This window comes from Anabas testudineus, chromosome 18 (genome assembly GCF_900324465.2).
Source record: "Anabas testudineus chromosome 18, fAnaTes1.2, whole genome shotgun sequence".
In the NCBI taxonomy this organism is placed as follows: domain Eukaryota; kingdom Metazoa; phylum Chordata; class Actinopteri; order Anabantiformes; family Anabantidae; genus Anabas; species Anabas testudineus.
The window spans coordinates 18,213,373-18,229,049 of record NC_046627.1 but is presented as its reverse complement, the minus strand read 5'-3'; the positions used below and the strand labels follow the sequence as shown (position 1 = coordinate 18,229,049).

Here is a 15,677-nt window from a genome sequence, read left to right as displayed (position 1 = left end):
ACCAGGCGACCGGTGTAAAGTAAGATAGAAGATGAGGAGGGGGGGAAGGAGTCGGTGAGGAGGGGGAAGCTTTCGCCCAGAGCAGAGGATGTGCACCGGGTCAACCTCGCCCAAGTAACCCAGCAGAGATCAATAGGTTGATTGGGTTCAGCTGTTCTGTGCCCACAGATCTCTGCCCAGGGCCCGTCTAGAGAGACGACTGCTCACATCGTGTGCTCAACTACAGCATGGTGGAGCAGAGCGAGGCAGGAGGCAGCGCAGAGGTATGAAGTGAATGCTGGTCACAGACGAGGTCGTAAAATAAACCACAGCTACAAACAGCTAGTGTTGAATAGCAGAAAAAAAGAAATCAAGCTAAACAACTGAGATTATAGGAGTAAAGGCCTCAAACAATCCATCCAGACGAATGGAAAATTAGGAGAAAGGAAGGAGGGGGAGCAGAGGTAGAATTACAAGGTTAATAAAATCCAGATAAAATTGTTGCCTGTGCTGTGATTACAAATGTGGTTATGACTAAGCTGCTTAAATGTGATCGTTTCCATTCGAATTCCCACTATGAAGCAGTCGCTGGTGTTTAAATATGTGAATCGCCCTCACAACTGCAGGTTTCAAGCTTCTTGTCTACACTTTAGCTTCTTCTTTTATGTTCGGGTGTGATGTCAAAACCGCTCATTATCAAGTCAGAAATTTCTAAATTTTAAATAACTCAAAAAGAATTAAAATCACACAATTAAATTAAAATATGCTTCCCCAGTGTTAAAAGGTTTTTTTTTTTCATCAGTATACCTAGTATGAGAATATTGAATGAATTCTGTTACCTTTGGACAGAACCTAGCTGGCAGTTTCAAATCTTTATGCTAAGCTAAGCTAATCACCATAACTGTGTTTCTCATTCCCTTTGATTCGGTCAAATGACCTTCACAGGCTACAAATACTATTTTTCCTAATCAGTTTTAGTCCACTTATGGGATTTAGCTTCAGTCTCCACTCATAAAAATGTATACTGCATAAAATGTAAAATTACAAATTTGGTAATCCAATTTTGATGAGCGACAGCTCGCCTTTTGAAAATCTTCCTTTTTTCTTTAAAATTCTCTCTGTTATAGTGAAGCTTTAAATCTTAAATTTACTCCCAGTCGTGTTTCTTCATCCTATTTGGTGTGCAAAGTCCTTATGCTCTGCTACCCTACATACTACATGTAAATGAAGAAATCTAATTTGTCTTCAGGAATGAATAATGGTCATGCAGCTCCTTCTGCATGCATACATAATGTAAATAATGATAAAATTAAATATAAAGTAGGTCATATTATTAAACATACGTTTTTATAATGCTGACATGTGAAAGATGAGTTAATATATTTCAAGCAGAGGGGCATTTCTTTCAAAAGTCAAAGGGACATGTTGGAATTAAATACAGAGGTATGGGTATTGAAGATGAGCGTCTTTACTAACCTTAATGTAAATCAAATATATCATAGTGCACTTCTAAAAGCTGCTCCCTATACACATCATTTCACAATGTAAAATGCTAATCATCTTCAAAGTATCTATGACTTCAATTTTCATAGCTACAGTTCTCCAAAAAAAAAAAATGCAGACACAAAATAGATAAATCTATCACTTCACTTTAAGAAAGACATAGTGAACGTAAGAAAGGTGGATACAAAAAACATTTTCGGAAGTCATGAAATTACAAAAATGCATCAAGAGGCACAATCCCTCCGCCCTAGCTTCTACACACTGCTGTGGCCAAAAATAACAAATTGAATGATCATAATAAATCAGGCTTAAACAGTACTACCTTCAAATGAATGTTAAATAAGATAACTTCAATCTGTAAAGAGAACTTAAACTGGACAGGCTGTTCACATTAACACTGTGCCTAAAATTTTCATTTAATTTGATTTTAATTACATTTTTTATTACATTTTCTGTCACTTCTTTGGTGTGCAGGGACTTTAAGGGGTGGGGCTAAAGATAGTGTGATCTAAGAGAGCATCTAAGAGAGAATCATCCTCTCTCCGAGCCACCGTCCGCTCTGAAGCCGATGACACCGTTACAACAGCACCTTCCCTGTTTATCTGCTGAGCTCAAACCACAGTCTGTCTCTCCATTATATAGAAAATTAGACTGTAAGTCTGTGAGTATATTTTTAAGAGCAGCTTTCTCCGTCTTCATTCTTCCGTACTAATACTCTCCTCCAACAATACAAGTGTGTCAATGCCAGCGTTCGCATTTTCAGTTCAGGTTGAATTTTCATTTTAGTGAGTGCCAAATTCAAAGTAATTGCCCTGTCTCCATATTGTCTAGTTTGGGATGGGAGACGACCAGCATTACAAACTGGGGGTACAAAGTGTGACAGACATGGACATTAACCAGGCAGAGAACATCAATTCACATAACACCATTGTAGGAAATGTGAGATCCAAGGGTTTCAGAGCTTGACCCGTCCCAAAGACACAAATTCAGCAGCTTCTATCTCTGCCTGTTGCTTGGGTTTTGATTGTTTCTTTTTCCAATCTATGTCTTTTGAGTCCTCCAACTTTACTAAAGTGCAAAGGGCTGAAGTGTCCCTGTGAGACCATGACCTTGATCATCTGTTAGGTTTAAATTTCTTGTTGTAAACTGATACTTCCTGATGGAATCTAAATTTGGCCTATTTGTTCTCACTACTTTAAAGGATATGCGCAGCTCCTACTGAATGTGTCTTTCCTGCATAGGGAACAGCAGAGCCGTCTGACACTGAATGGGCAGCTAGCCGTCCAGGCTTTTGGAGTTGTGTGTGTCAACACACCCTAAAGCCTTATAACTTCAGAATCCCAACCAGGAGCATCAAGTATTTATTTCATGAGAATACAATACAAGTAGTGTTTTAAGATGGATTTGAAAACTGTGGGCCTCTCATTCAGGTCAATATTGTCAAAAATACATACAGTATGATGATATCTAGCAGTGCAGATCCAATAGTTTTCGGGGTTTATACGCTTTTTTGCAACTATCCTTCTCTGACTTTTCCGCTATCACCATAATATAATACTGGTGAATTGAATCAGACTGTTTGAGTTGCTCAGAGCTTTGGAAAATTAAATTTGAAAAACTCAACAGCAGCACGTCCTTCCAAAAACAATACCCTGAAAACTGAGGATAATCCACAGACCTTGCTGCCACGAGAAATATTTTCATTTGAAAAAAAAAAAAAAAAAAGGAAACTGTCCACAGGTTTCAATAAATAACCCAGACAAACATTGATTTTCTCCAATATGCCCTTGAGCTGGGCATTTATCTGCAGCTTTACTTTAGCAGAAGTGCTTTCTGATCAAGAGTTTACTTCTCTCCAAACTTCTTTGCCTGGTAACGTCTTTTCTCCTCTCTGCCTCATTGTCATTCCCTCTACTCATAAAAGTCTGCGATTGTATCTACCACAACGGCCTGAACACTCTGTCCATTTAACAGCAGCAAAACAATGGAAAAGCCAAAGTGAGTCTCCACAGCTTAAAGTGATTAGATGAGTTTCTCACTAATCCCCACCTTGAGCAGGTAGGAGAACGCTCCCAGGGCTACCAATCGATTTGATCCACGCACACACACACACACATGCACGCACACTAAAACACCTCATCAAAACAATTCGGGAGACTTGGGCTCATTTTAATTCCACCTCTTTTTTTTTTTTTTTGTTCCACACAAAATGGCAATTACGTCCAGCGTATTAACGAAGCCGCCAAACAATGGGACCATTAAGGGGGCTGACACAAACAGATCGATCAGACATACAACAGACAGGTTGAGGAATGAGGGAAAAAAAATCTCTACACAAGGCAATGGACAAAAATAGGAAGGGGTAAAGAAGAAGAAAAAATAGTGAACAAGCACATACAAACAAACAAGCCCTGCTTTGTCCAGGCATCTGTGACGGTTGTATTCTAAATGGGCCATTACAGCACAAACAAGCAGCACGCTCATTGATTGTAGGCCCTCTGGGACTGGAGTCACCTCAAAGGCAGAGGAACCCACACAAAGCTCCCAAGGGAGACTTCATAAAAAAATAAAAATAAAATCCTGATCGATAATTAGTGATTTTTGTACCGCATCCTGCTCTCATGTAGCACGTGTACTGCGATGACCAATAAGTCTGTGAGGTGTTAGTGCGTCCAGTGGTCAACACGGTGGTTTGTGTAACTGATTTGACAAGAAGAGTAAGTGCTGTTAAAATACAGACATATAAAACAAACTTATAATAAGATTCTCTTTGTCTCATTAGAGCTGGTTCTTAACTTTGTGACATGCCCGCTCATTAGTTTCACAACTTGCACTCTCAAAGGAAAACATACAAAATATTTTCTGTACAGGCTAAAAGGCATTATAGATAGGGTTAAAAAAAAAAAGTTGCCAATAAAAGTGAATTTCACTGAATAATTTAAAATAACTCATTATAAAAGTGACTTTTTCTTTTAATTGTGACATTAGGGTCATTATCGCACGTTCCATTTTGATGCACTTAGACATTGTTGCATAAGTTCAGATCCATTTTGTGCTCACAGTGATTCAAGAAGTGAAAGCCTAAATCGTTTAAATGATGAAATGGTTGTCAAATGTATAGATAATGTCTGTCTATGTTCAAAATAAGCTCACAATTAAAAATTATCATTAAGGATTAAGACTGTAACTGGACCTTATGCGTCCTAAATACAACCTGGAGGTACAAATCGGCCTAAAGAGGCGTCTTAAATGACAGGGAAGGTATTATTGTCATGTGATTGCTAGATTTCACCCACTTTTAATCAAATAATTAAAAATAAAGACATTTCTGTTTTTAATTTATTTCCACTTTGTGATCACAGTTATTCCTAAAACAAAAATAACTTTTAACCTCCAATAAAGAATTTCTCTTTCTTGGTTACTGTCTTTAATTGATACAGAGCTAATTTTGTTTATACTTCCTAATTTTATATTTGCAGAGTAATGACAAAAAGAACACGATCCTCATAAGTAACCTGTAGGTCAAGAAACAAACAAATAAATAAATCATCAGTGTTTTCTATGCACATAAACCTAATTAAAAATACATTTTAAGCCTTTACAAAATTCTGTTTTGAATTAATCTTCCAACTCTGCAGCTAAACAAAAAAAAAAAACAGCTATAGTTATGAAAACTAAAAAGGCTAATATACAAAAATATTCTTTCACAACAAGAATCCTGTTCTGTTGCTATAATTACTGTATCTCATACTAAATTGTTTCTGATTTTTAAATCTTGTGTGGTGTGATGAATGATGGAGCAAGACAATGATCCAAAAGCTGAGAAACAAAATCTACCTCTCAGTGGCTCAGAGGAAACCAAGATTTTGAAGCAGCCCAGTCAAAGTTCTAACTTGAAGCCCATTGATTTATCGTGACAGGACCTTAAACAGGCAGTTCTTGTTAAAAAACCATCCAGTGTGGTTGAATTCAAGCAGAGTGGACAAAATGTTATTTGCTTTAATCATTAAAACTGTACTCTATATCTTTTGTTTATGTGCATTTTGAGATCAGAAACTATTTATTATGAGATAAATACAAAAAACTGAGCAACTAAAGAAGGGAATTCATATACATGTGGTTGTGATCACAAGATAATGCAGTGGAAATGATGGTGATGAGAAAGAAATAGGAAAAAGGAAAGAGCTGAAACAGGTAAGAGCTGTGAGATCAAACAGTGTGAGTACACACAGACACAACCGCACACTAGACATAAATTCATACACATGTGCAAACACAAAGGAAATTCACACGTACCAGAAGTTCTTGAACGGTGTGTTGATTTCAAAGCTCCTGCGGTCGACGTCTCTAATATTGGCAGCAGTCAGTTCCACTTCAGTGATAGCCAGGCCAGCTTTATAGTCCTGAACAGAAAGGTGAGATGGAGATCCACACATTTAATGACGATTAATCGCGAGGTAGTTGCAGTACAGCTACTTTAAATCATCATCAATGAATCCCCGGGTCTCTGTCGAGTGTGCAGGCAGGGCTGTGAAGTGATTAGCCTAGCATAGCATAAACACAGGAAGCTAATCAAAGCTAGCTTGGTAAAGTTCTTCATCTGGCCACTGTTTGCCAAGAAGTGCTTACAGCAAAAGATGATCCTTTTACATCTATGTTATTGTAAGCCATAACTGTAAATTAGTGAGCTTTAGCAGTGTCACTTGTTGAACTTTAAACAGACCCAATCTGGCGGTTTCTACCACGCTAAAAAGCTAATCACCGTTACGCAAGATACGTGTGTGGTCGTTTTTCTCGTGTACTGGACGTTTTGGCAAGCACGTGAGAAAGTGCATTTCTCAAAATGAGAAAGTGAGCGAAAAGAGCTTCTTGGGCTTCCATTTAGAGACATGCTAATTAATTCAGGTGGAAACAGCTTGCCTCTAAACCTCCAAAGCCTGCTAATCTCATTTGCTTAATCAGAACAAAAAACTGTAAGTAAGAAATAAATCGTATCTTGTTTGTACAAACACGATTATTTATTAGAGCACTTTAGATGTGCTGTTATGTAGATTTTGTTACCTGTAAACAGGGCCTGGCTTACTGAAATGTTTAACTTAAAAGGTATAACAGTTAACGTGGTTCAGACATAAATTAGATGCCTGATTTGGATTGAGACCACTGGACCCTTTGGAGGAAATCATAGGGAAAACTTTACTTACTGTATTGCATGCAGGGGCTGACAACTAACACATCAACTGAGAAGTTTCAACATGAATCTACAAACTAGTCAAAACACCCAAAGAACGAAAAAGTGTGCTCCCAAAGTGCCCTGAAAATGTTAAGCTCCTTCGCTAAAGTCCATCATTCCCATTTCTGGCCAAATCAGAGCCGCTCCTTAATAAGGTGGGATCAACAGGTCACCTCATTAAAGTCCCAACTTGTTTATCACGAGGGGCTTGAATGTCATTTAGTGTAATGAAAATGAACCAACACTGAAGAAGCCATGCAATCAGTGCAGGGGCATTCTCGGTGTCTGCTGCTCTGCATCCAGTGGACTCTTTTTGTTTTTTTTAGGAAATGACACTGAATATAGAGTTAGACCTGTGAGAGAGGCTTTGCTGAAAATAGTTTGTGACAAACCAATAACAAACCCCACAGTCATCTGCTTTTTCTCCCTCTCACCAATGACGCACAAACTGAATTTGTGCGTGTTACAGGTGTGTGTGTGTGAGGATGTGTTGGAGAGAGACAGAAAGGGATAGAGAGGCTATAGCGTGTGTGTGTGTGTCAGTGTGTGTACCTGCGTGAAACAGCAAAGCTCTGCAAAAGGCAAAGGTGCATCTGGGGAATCCAAACCAACCTAAGCTTTCAGCCTTGATGTTTTCTGAGGCCCAATTCAAAAATAGGGGTTAGATGCAGAGGCACAGTTTTCATAAGCTCCCCTGTATTGCAGTGCTCCCCTCCCTACTCCCCTTCACCCTCAACACTCGCAGCAGTTAAGACCATTTTCTATAGCCTAAAGCTCTGCGCTGAGACAGGAAGACAGAGTCCACCTACACCCACACACGTAAAGGCACATCATCAAAACAGAGCAAGGCGCCCAACATTACAAGACAGAAAAATACACACTTACTCCATCACTGAGGCACAAAGACAAAGCCAGAAGACGTAAGATGATGAAAGGGGACAGACAGACAACGAGACAACTCAAAGAAAGGCGACAGAGGGAGAAAGTAAGAGTGAAAGAAGGTCTTGGTAATCCTCACGGAGTGGTGGTGATGGTCGAGGGGGTGAGTTGAGAAGTTGAAGTGTAAAAAAAGAGCCAGTGCAAGACAGGGTGTGTGGCAATACTCAAAAACTCAACGGCGAATTACAAAATCCAGTCTTAGCGACGAGCGCTACATGCTGCCGTGCTGTGCCAGCTATTCGCAAGTGTGTTTTCTCTGCTAACTGTTCTTCACCAGCAAAAACAATTTGCACTAATTACACTAAACAAAGAGAAGAAAATGAATCCACAGCATCTTTGTTGATTAGGCACCTTTTCAGGAAAACATGGTCTAGCGGTGCCGATGGTGTGTGTTTGATTATGTATGTGGCGGAGAGGCACTGCAGCATCTGTTGCTAAATTCTTTCACTAACTAGCAACACAATCCTCAGAGCAGCCAAATTTTTGCAGATTACAACAAGTGGACGAAGTCACTTAAATATTTGCGTGCTGCAGGATTTCTGACCTCATCTCTTCTGTGGGTTGGTTCAATTGGGGCTAATGCTGTCAAAATCTTCATTTGGCCATCATTAGCCCCAATTAGACTACTTCAAACTAATTTAGAGGACTGTGGTGGAGAAACTCAAGCAATTATTCTCCTTTCCTGACAGTTCTGCACAATGATACTGAGTCAGAGCGAGTGGAGTAGAGACAAAGCAACATGCTAGAGTGGAAAAGTCCTTTGAAACGCTGTGAAAAATTAAGACACCGGGCTCAGAAGTGGATGACATAAGAGGCAGATAACGATAACGAAGAGTAGAAGGCAGCATGAGTGAGACATGTGAATTCACTGTATGGCCAGGTTCTAATTGAGCTAAAAGTTTTGATGTGAGGGCTTTCAGTGCTACAGTCGCTCCTCTATCCTATCAATTATAACTACAGCACGGGCAGCCATTGCTCTTTTAAGTTCAGTGTGGTGCGAGGTTTGAAGACGCATGACGGGATAATGAGAGCGCAAGGGCTGGTCGAGTATAAAACAAGCTCATTCAAAAGCTCATTTGGGCTAGCCTTTCAGTTCAGCTGAAGTTCTCGTCGCAGTAACGTGCAGCGCTAATTCAAACACAGAAGGACAAATGGTATACATGTAGTACTGTAAAGCTGTTCTGCTTCACACAAGGAGGATATTGTATACGGATAAGGAAGGGGTGCATTCCCGCTTGTCTGAATGCGAGCGCATGCAAGTGTGGGACTGTGTTGAGAGGGCAAAGCAGTCACCTATACCTAATGACCCTCATCCCTCTCAGGCAGCCAATTATAGCGCTGGGTGTGTGCGGCCGGCCAGCCCTCGCCACTCGTTACCTACCCAATATGTGCTGTGGCCTCCTGCCCTCTCCAATTAATTCACCAAGGATTGAGGGAAGGAGGGATGGTGAGCGGAAGGAAAGGCATTGGGGGTAAAAATAACTCACCCAATTACAACAGTCAAGGGGTAGGTGGTAATAATGGCGCTTACAGCAGGAGAGAGGAGAAGGCCCTTAGGTGAATATTTGAACACTTGCATTTTAGCACTTTTTGGCTACTTTTTGTCCACATACCATTTAACATAAAACATCTCGAAGACCTTAAAGAAAGACAGAAATAAGAATTCATCAACTCAAAGAGGAAAAAAAAAAGCAATGCAAATCAAGCAAACGCCCCTTATTCCTTGCAAGATGTGACACCGAAAAGGATTTCTCTAACCTAAAATGAATAACCTTAACCTGGTAAGAGCTGAGCAAAGGCCCACTCTGAATATGCTAGTCATGCATCCAATTATAATTTATTTCAAAGCTTTCCAGCCTTTTATTGTGTGAGTCAGTCGCCTCACAATGCTGAGCTGCTCTAAAAGAAGCCTCTACTTATATCTCCAGCTCCATGTGTTCTCAACCACTTAAGCTGCTCTAAAAGCATGCAGCGTAAGACTGCCTCACAGAGGGATAGGGGAGTTTAAAAGAGCATCCACTCAATGAAGACAAAAGACTTTTGATTATTTTAAACATTGGGCAGTGAGACAGAAAGAGTGAGAGTGAGACACGACATAGAATGAAAAGCAAAAAATTACTAATTCAATAATTTGGTTGAACACATTGGGACAAAAGCAGGAAACAGAAAGATGTTGTTCATGTGTGTTGTTGAATAAAATAACTTTATATTCAATACAATATTTTATGCAAAAAGGTATAGAGGAGAAAATCTGCACCCAGCAAAAATCACTTCATAGGTCTGTCAGTCATATGGTCAAAAAAGGTCTCATAAAACTTTACTGTGCAACTATAAAGACTTTATGACTTCCGCTTCAGTGTATTAAGTTCAGTTTGCATTAAGGTTTAGCAAAATGAAGCTCCTGAGGATGAGTTTCAAATCCAAAATGAGTCAGTTTAACAGGTTCGTCCATTTTTTTTTTCTCCTAGTTCTAGTTATTAAAATGCCCAACACAGTCAACATGACCCCTGCTAAACACTGCATGTTGACATTAGCATTTAGCTCATATATCACCATGCCCAAGGACTACCTCACAGTGCTATGGATTCAGACGTACATTAACATCTATTAATAGTTGATTAGATGACCAATAAATGAATGAAAAATTATATTTAACGTTTTATCAATCCTATAGTTGCATTAAGGTTTTGTGTCTTTCAGCTGATTGTTTTGTTTTTTCTTTTCCTGCACTTGACTTCTACTTTTTTATTCAGTCCTGTGCATTCAACAACCTCACTTCCAATGCCGCAGTAAAAAAGCTCTGTTAAACACGCCATATGTTATCTGCACAGTAAAAAACTGAAGACTGATGCCTTGAGCTAACAGCTAATGAGCATAGTCGAAAATTTAATAGAAAAAAAAGAAAGTAATTATTAATTTGTAGTGCTGCAAGGAGTTGTTGGAGACCAAAAGGCAGCTTAAAGAATCCAAAAACATGATTCCATGGTCATCAAATCAACTGAACAATATGGGGTTACAGTACTATAGCAAAAGTATTTTACATTTGCTGATTACCTTTGAGTTGTATAATGTGAAACAGGACACAGTACAAGACTTGAACCTCGGTGGAAGTAACTGTACTCATGTCACAAATTCTACAAAATGGCCTTGTAGTCACTGGATGCTGCTTATTGTTACAAAGTAGATCTTGCAAATGAAAAGGAGATTAAAACAAAACAGAGATGAATTAAATCCCCAATCTCCATAATAATCTCCAATTATTAAACAGAGTACCTTTTCTCTTGTGTAGGCCCTAATTGCTTGTGTTTTGGATGGAGAAAGAAATTCTATTGTTGAAACTGGGTTTGACTAAACTTGTAGAACCTGGTTCATGGCAGCAGGAAATATGATAATCCAAAAATCAATCAGTCAATCAATCAGCTGTGGAGTGAACATACTGTAATCCAGAAAACACTGGTGGTGTATGACATAAAGAAGAGAGCCTATGCATCTTGTCACAGGGAGCTCATTCTCAGAGTAAACGTGCATATGTGACACACTTTGCGCAGTGTCTGACTTTCTTTACCTTGGTGTTTAAATTACCTTAAACACAGCTCCATCACAGGGGTTACGGTCTGTGAAAAATGGGGTAGGGGTGGTGAAGGAGGAGGAGTTGGAAGGATGATGTTTCCAATAGCTCGTTCATCATGTTAGATTAAATACTCCACTCCAGTGAACTTGAACGGGGCAACGGTCTACCTTTCTCCCTGCGCTCTCGCTCTTCATCATCCCTTTTCTTACAAACCACCAACGCTTGTTTCTCACTCACCTCTGCATCTGAACACTCGCTCCATCTCTTTAACTTCATCTCTCTACTTCTGTCTCTTTGTTTCTGTCTCCGACTCTCCTTTTTCATTTGCTGTCAGCCTTCCTTTATGCAAAATGCACTGCTGCTGCTACTGCATTTATGTTGGGGATTTATCTTGTAAGCTGAAATAATACAATTAATTTGTTCTCTCTCTGATACTCTCTTCCCCCAGTTTTTTTCCCCGCTGTCTCAGATCAAGGAAGTGGAAATGTGCTGACATGGAGTGATACCCAAAAGAGAATTCTAACAAAGATGTTTGTTCACACTAATGAAGAAAATAATGAAAGGCAAACAACAAAACTACAAGAGTGAGCGAAACAAAATGAGAGCCATGGAGAGATGGAAATGAGTTGAATGTGTGTAGAATTATCAAATATGCAGAGAAATACATGCAAGGCACTTTAAGAAACACTATCACTGCTACTACGTATCTTGCAATCTCAGGCAGAATATCTGCTGCTCAGAAAGAAGAAGGCAGAGAGAACAGTCTCTGTATGTGAACAGGGACTATCGGGGCTTAATTGGACGGACATCAAATAGGAAACACTCAAGAGAAACTATGAGTAAGAGGAAACTTATCTCTCAGTTATTTCACAGCTTAAAATAGTTGTAAGTCATGAAAAAGAGTTTAGTCTGTAATAATGTACTCTAACTAAGAGGCTACTTAAAGAACTTCATTGACTTTGGGGCTCTTTGGTCATTTCACAATAACAGTGTCCAAGGTTATCACTGAAACGTGTACATTAAGATGCCCTGGCATGCTCATACAGAATAATAAAGGGGAACACACTGTACATTCACAACAGAGATGTAAGCTTGGAGCAAGGGTGGCCGATCCTGGTCCTCGAGGGCCTACTGTCCCTTCCTTACCTACTGCTCATTATCTGGATCAGGTGTGTTCAGCCAATCAGAAGCTGTAAGTGCAGGCATGGTTGGACAACAAGCAGGACAGTGGTCCTCGGAGACCAGGGTTGGCTCACAAATAAGCATGATATGTATCATTTGCTAATTCTGTAAACAGAAATGTAAACTAACAAGTTTGTGTCATGGATAGTATCTCTTAGCAAAAGATACTATATATCGTAGCTTTACATTTTTCTTAACTGTATAACCCCACACTGCTGTTTCTAACAAACATGAGTGTACCAGGAAGGAAATATGACACTGAGCAGTTTGATGGGCGATGAAGTAAATATGAAGTCAGAAGTAATGGGAGGAAGGGCGCATGCAGTTTGAAAGGCAGTTGCAGCGCTGTCGATATTTGTGAAGCTCGGCTCAGAACTGAAGCTCAGGATTTCAAACCTCAAGCAGAAAACTGAGAACTGTGGTAAAGACAATAGTAACCACATGTAGAAAGGTTTTTGCCACATTTTTCTCTGCTAGCAGGTTAGCTCTTTCTGTCCAAAGCAGTCAGCCACTCATCAATCAGAGCTTAAATATCCACTAAAATAAGAAACAAAACCATGATTAACAATGATTTACTGCAGTAATAGTCAGTGAACTCACTGGGTGTGTTTAGACAGATAATGCTTGCGAATCCCTAATTAGTGTCTCGAATCATTGAGTAAGTGTAGATTTAACAAAAGGGGAACATAGGCTAAAATATAATTAAATACAAAAGAAAAATACAATTCCAAAAGCCAACACAGTGCACATTTTAGTCTCCCCAAAATCAAGCTGACTCTCCCACCTATTTTGTCTTAACTAATTAAAGCGATAATAAGTTGCATGCAAATTTTCTCGGTTGAGTAATGATTTTTTTTTAAGGTGATATAAACAGTATGTAAATGTTTTCCATTCAGTGTGAGAATTACTGTGGTGAATGTTTCTGTCCTGCAAATATTTTTGGAAAAACTAAACTAAAATGAGTGAACAGCATCAACTTCTCTAATTTTGGGGGAAATAAAAATACACTGTTTGCAACCGCTTGCCACTTCCTCCCTCTATAACTTGCTGTTCTGCACTAGTATTTGCATTAAAATGCGATTGGACGAGGCGCTGCAGTCGGAGGATCCTTGCATACTAATAACATTGTGACACCTGTCTGCTTCTGACAGCTCAACATTCACTCAGATAAAACTGCAGTTGCACAGAGACAAGTGTGGGTTTCAGCTCGCATCAAGAAAATAACACAGCACTGACAGCTACTGATAGGAGCCACAACTAGTGTATGGACAGATGGTCAGTACTTAACTTTATGGATTTCAGCAGGCAGCACACCAGACTTAGTGCACCTCATTTCTTCTTCTTTAATGTTTCTATCTGTCTCAATCTAAAAAACGACTTGAATGTACTTTTAGAAAACAATAAGAAGAATTACATGACTGCATGTGTTATTACAATCTGTCTTTAGCGAAAAAAGAACTTCAATAAATCTATCCTCCAAAAGGCCCTCACCCTGCCACTCACTCCTGTCATATGAGAATGGATTATCGCAACAGTGACTTAGAAATTAAATGGAGATGCTCAAGCTCTGAGATAAAACCTCAGACATAATGCTCGCAACACGAAAATACATACATAAAACACATGTTCACCAAACAGCAAAATTATGGCAGTTTGCCTCAGAGAATCCAACACAACAATAGTAAAAGTCTAAAACACAACTGCTGGATTGATGCTTACCACCACTGAGCTGAAAAGGCAATGTTTTTCTAATGACGGCTGAGGGGTGAAGCCCTATGTGAAACATAAGATCCAGAGTTTTCAGAGTTTTCTTGGGATTAATACAGAGGAGAAATAGAAAAAAATGTTTATACATGGCAAAAGTTGCAGACGAAAGCCAATGGTCTTGCTCAAGAAAGAGTTTATCCTGTGCTGAACATGAAAGGGCTCAAGGGTTGATAAGGCCTACGATCACACTTTTTGAGTTCTCATAATGTGTAATGACTGAAGAAGAGGGCACGAGAGAATGGTTCTACAGTTTGAACCAAACGCTTGTTTGGCTACATGTCCTGCAGTCTAGGAGTACGTCCAAAAGCATTTTTATTACCTGGATCCCAAATAAGTTAATACAGCAATGGAAAAGAAGCTGACTTGTTTTGCCACTACTGCAGATCACCCTAACTCCACCTGATTATAGGGCCACAATACATATATTTTATAGTATTCAGATTGCTCTCGACTAGCTGTAGCCTGCAACAAATGCCCTACATGCAGAAAATAATGCGTCTGTAACCTCCAAAAATCGAGCACCGTACATCTCAAGGTTCCCTACAGCATGTTCACACATATATATTTACTTTCTGCATTACACATGCATGAACATCTCCATCTCTTTCATGAATAGCTCCGTCTTATCTGATTCAAATAGGCTGTGATTATTATCTTCCCTTTTCAAACAGGAAGCTGTCATCCTGTAGAGAGGATGTCCCCGTGGTGCTAGAAGTACCTGTTCTGTTTTGCAGAGCCTGACTTTGCTCCCCGCCAGGGACACCAGCACTCTGCCTTTGTAGCTGCGGAGCTCCAGCAAGCCTCGTTTGTTTGTGGAGAAGAGGTGGGAGAGGCTGTCTGAGCGCTTCTGGGAGCCGCAGGAGGGGGGGCGCGTGGTCGTCTGAAGAGTTTCCATCCACTCCTGGCGCTCCCCTGTGGACACGAGCATGAGTGAGAGTCAAAAACAGAGAAAAAGAAAAAGGTAGATGGTGGATGTAAGTTTGAGTGAGCGCAAGAGTGAAAACGAGACGAAAAGGAATCAAGCAAAGCAAGACAGAACCAAAGAAAGAGAGATCAGGGCATTTTGAAGTCTTTGAATCATAGTGTCAATTCATCATTTTACCATCCCTTCAGTGAGTTACGCTGGCTCGTCGGCAGCTAAACCTCCACTGCATACTGATACAGAAAATTCCAGACCAAAAGAAAATTAATTAAAACACAAGAAGAGCCACGACTGGTGAAAATTAACTTAGCCCCTGGAAAAAGAATATCTTGCCAAGCTCACAAGTGCAAAGTCCAGGACTAGAGATACAGTACAGAGTGGCAAGAAAAAGTATGTGAACCTTTGGGAATTTCATGGTTTTCTGCATTCATTTGTCATAAAGTTGTGATCTGATCTTCATCTAAGTCAAGAATTAACAAATATAATGTGCCTAAATAATAATGCAAAGAAAATGATGTGACAAAGTATGTGAACTCTTGAAAACCACGATATTACAAAAGGTTCACATACCTTTTCTTGCCACT

At 39.6% G+C, this 15,677-nt stretch overlaps 1 protein-coding gene across 3 annotated transcripts in view; it reads right to left on the bottom strand.

Moving 5' to 3' along the window:
• The window catches only part of zmp:0000000660 (arf-GAP with Rho-GAP domain, ANK repeat and PH domain-containing protein 2), a 105,988-nt gene that overhangs the window by 60,650 nt on the left and 29,661 nt on the right, over positions 1-15,677 (bottom strand). For all 3 annotated transcript variants that reach the window (XM_026352671.1, XM_026352672.1, XM_026352673.1), the window contains exons 9-10: positions 14,890-15,083; positions 5,779-5,885 (exon numbers count right to left, since the gene is read on the bottom strand). In XM_026352671.1, the coding sequence (XP_026208456.1) occupies positions 5,779-5,885; positions 14,890-15,083 (301 nt within the window). The remainder of the gene's footprint in view (positions 1-5,778; positions 5,886-14,889; positions 15,084-15,677) is intronic.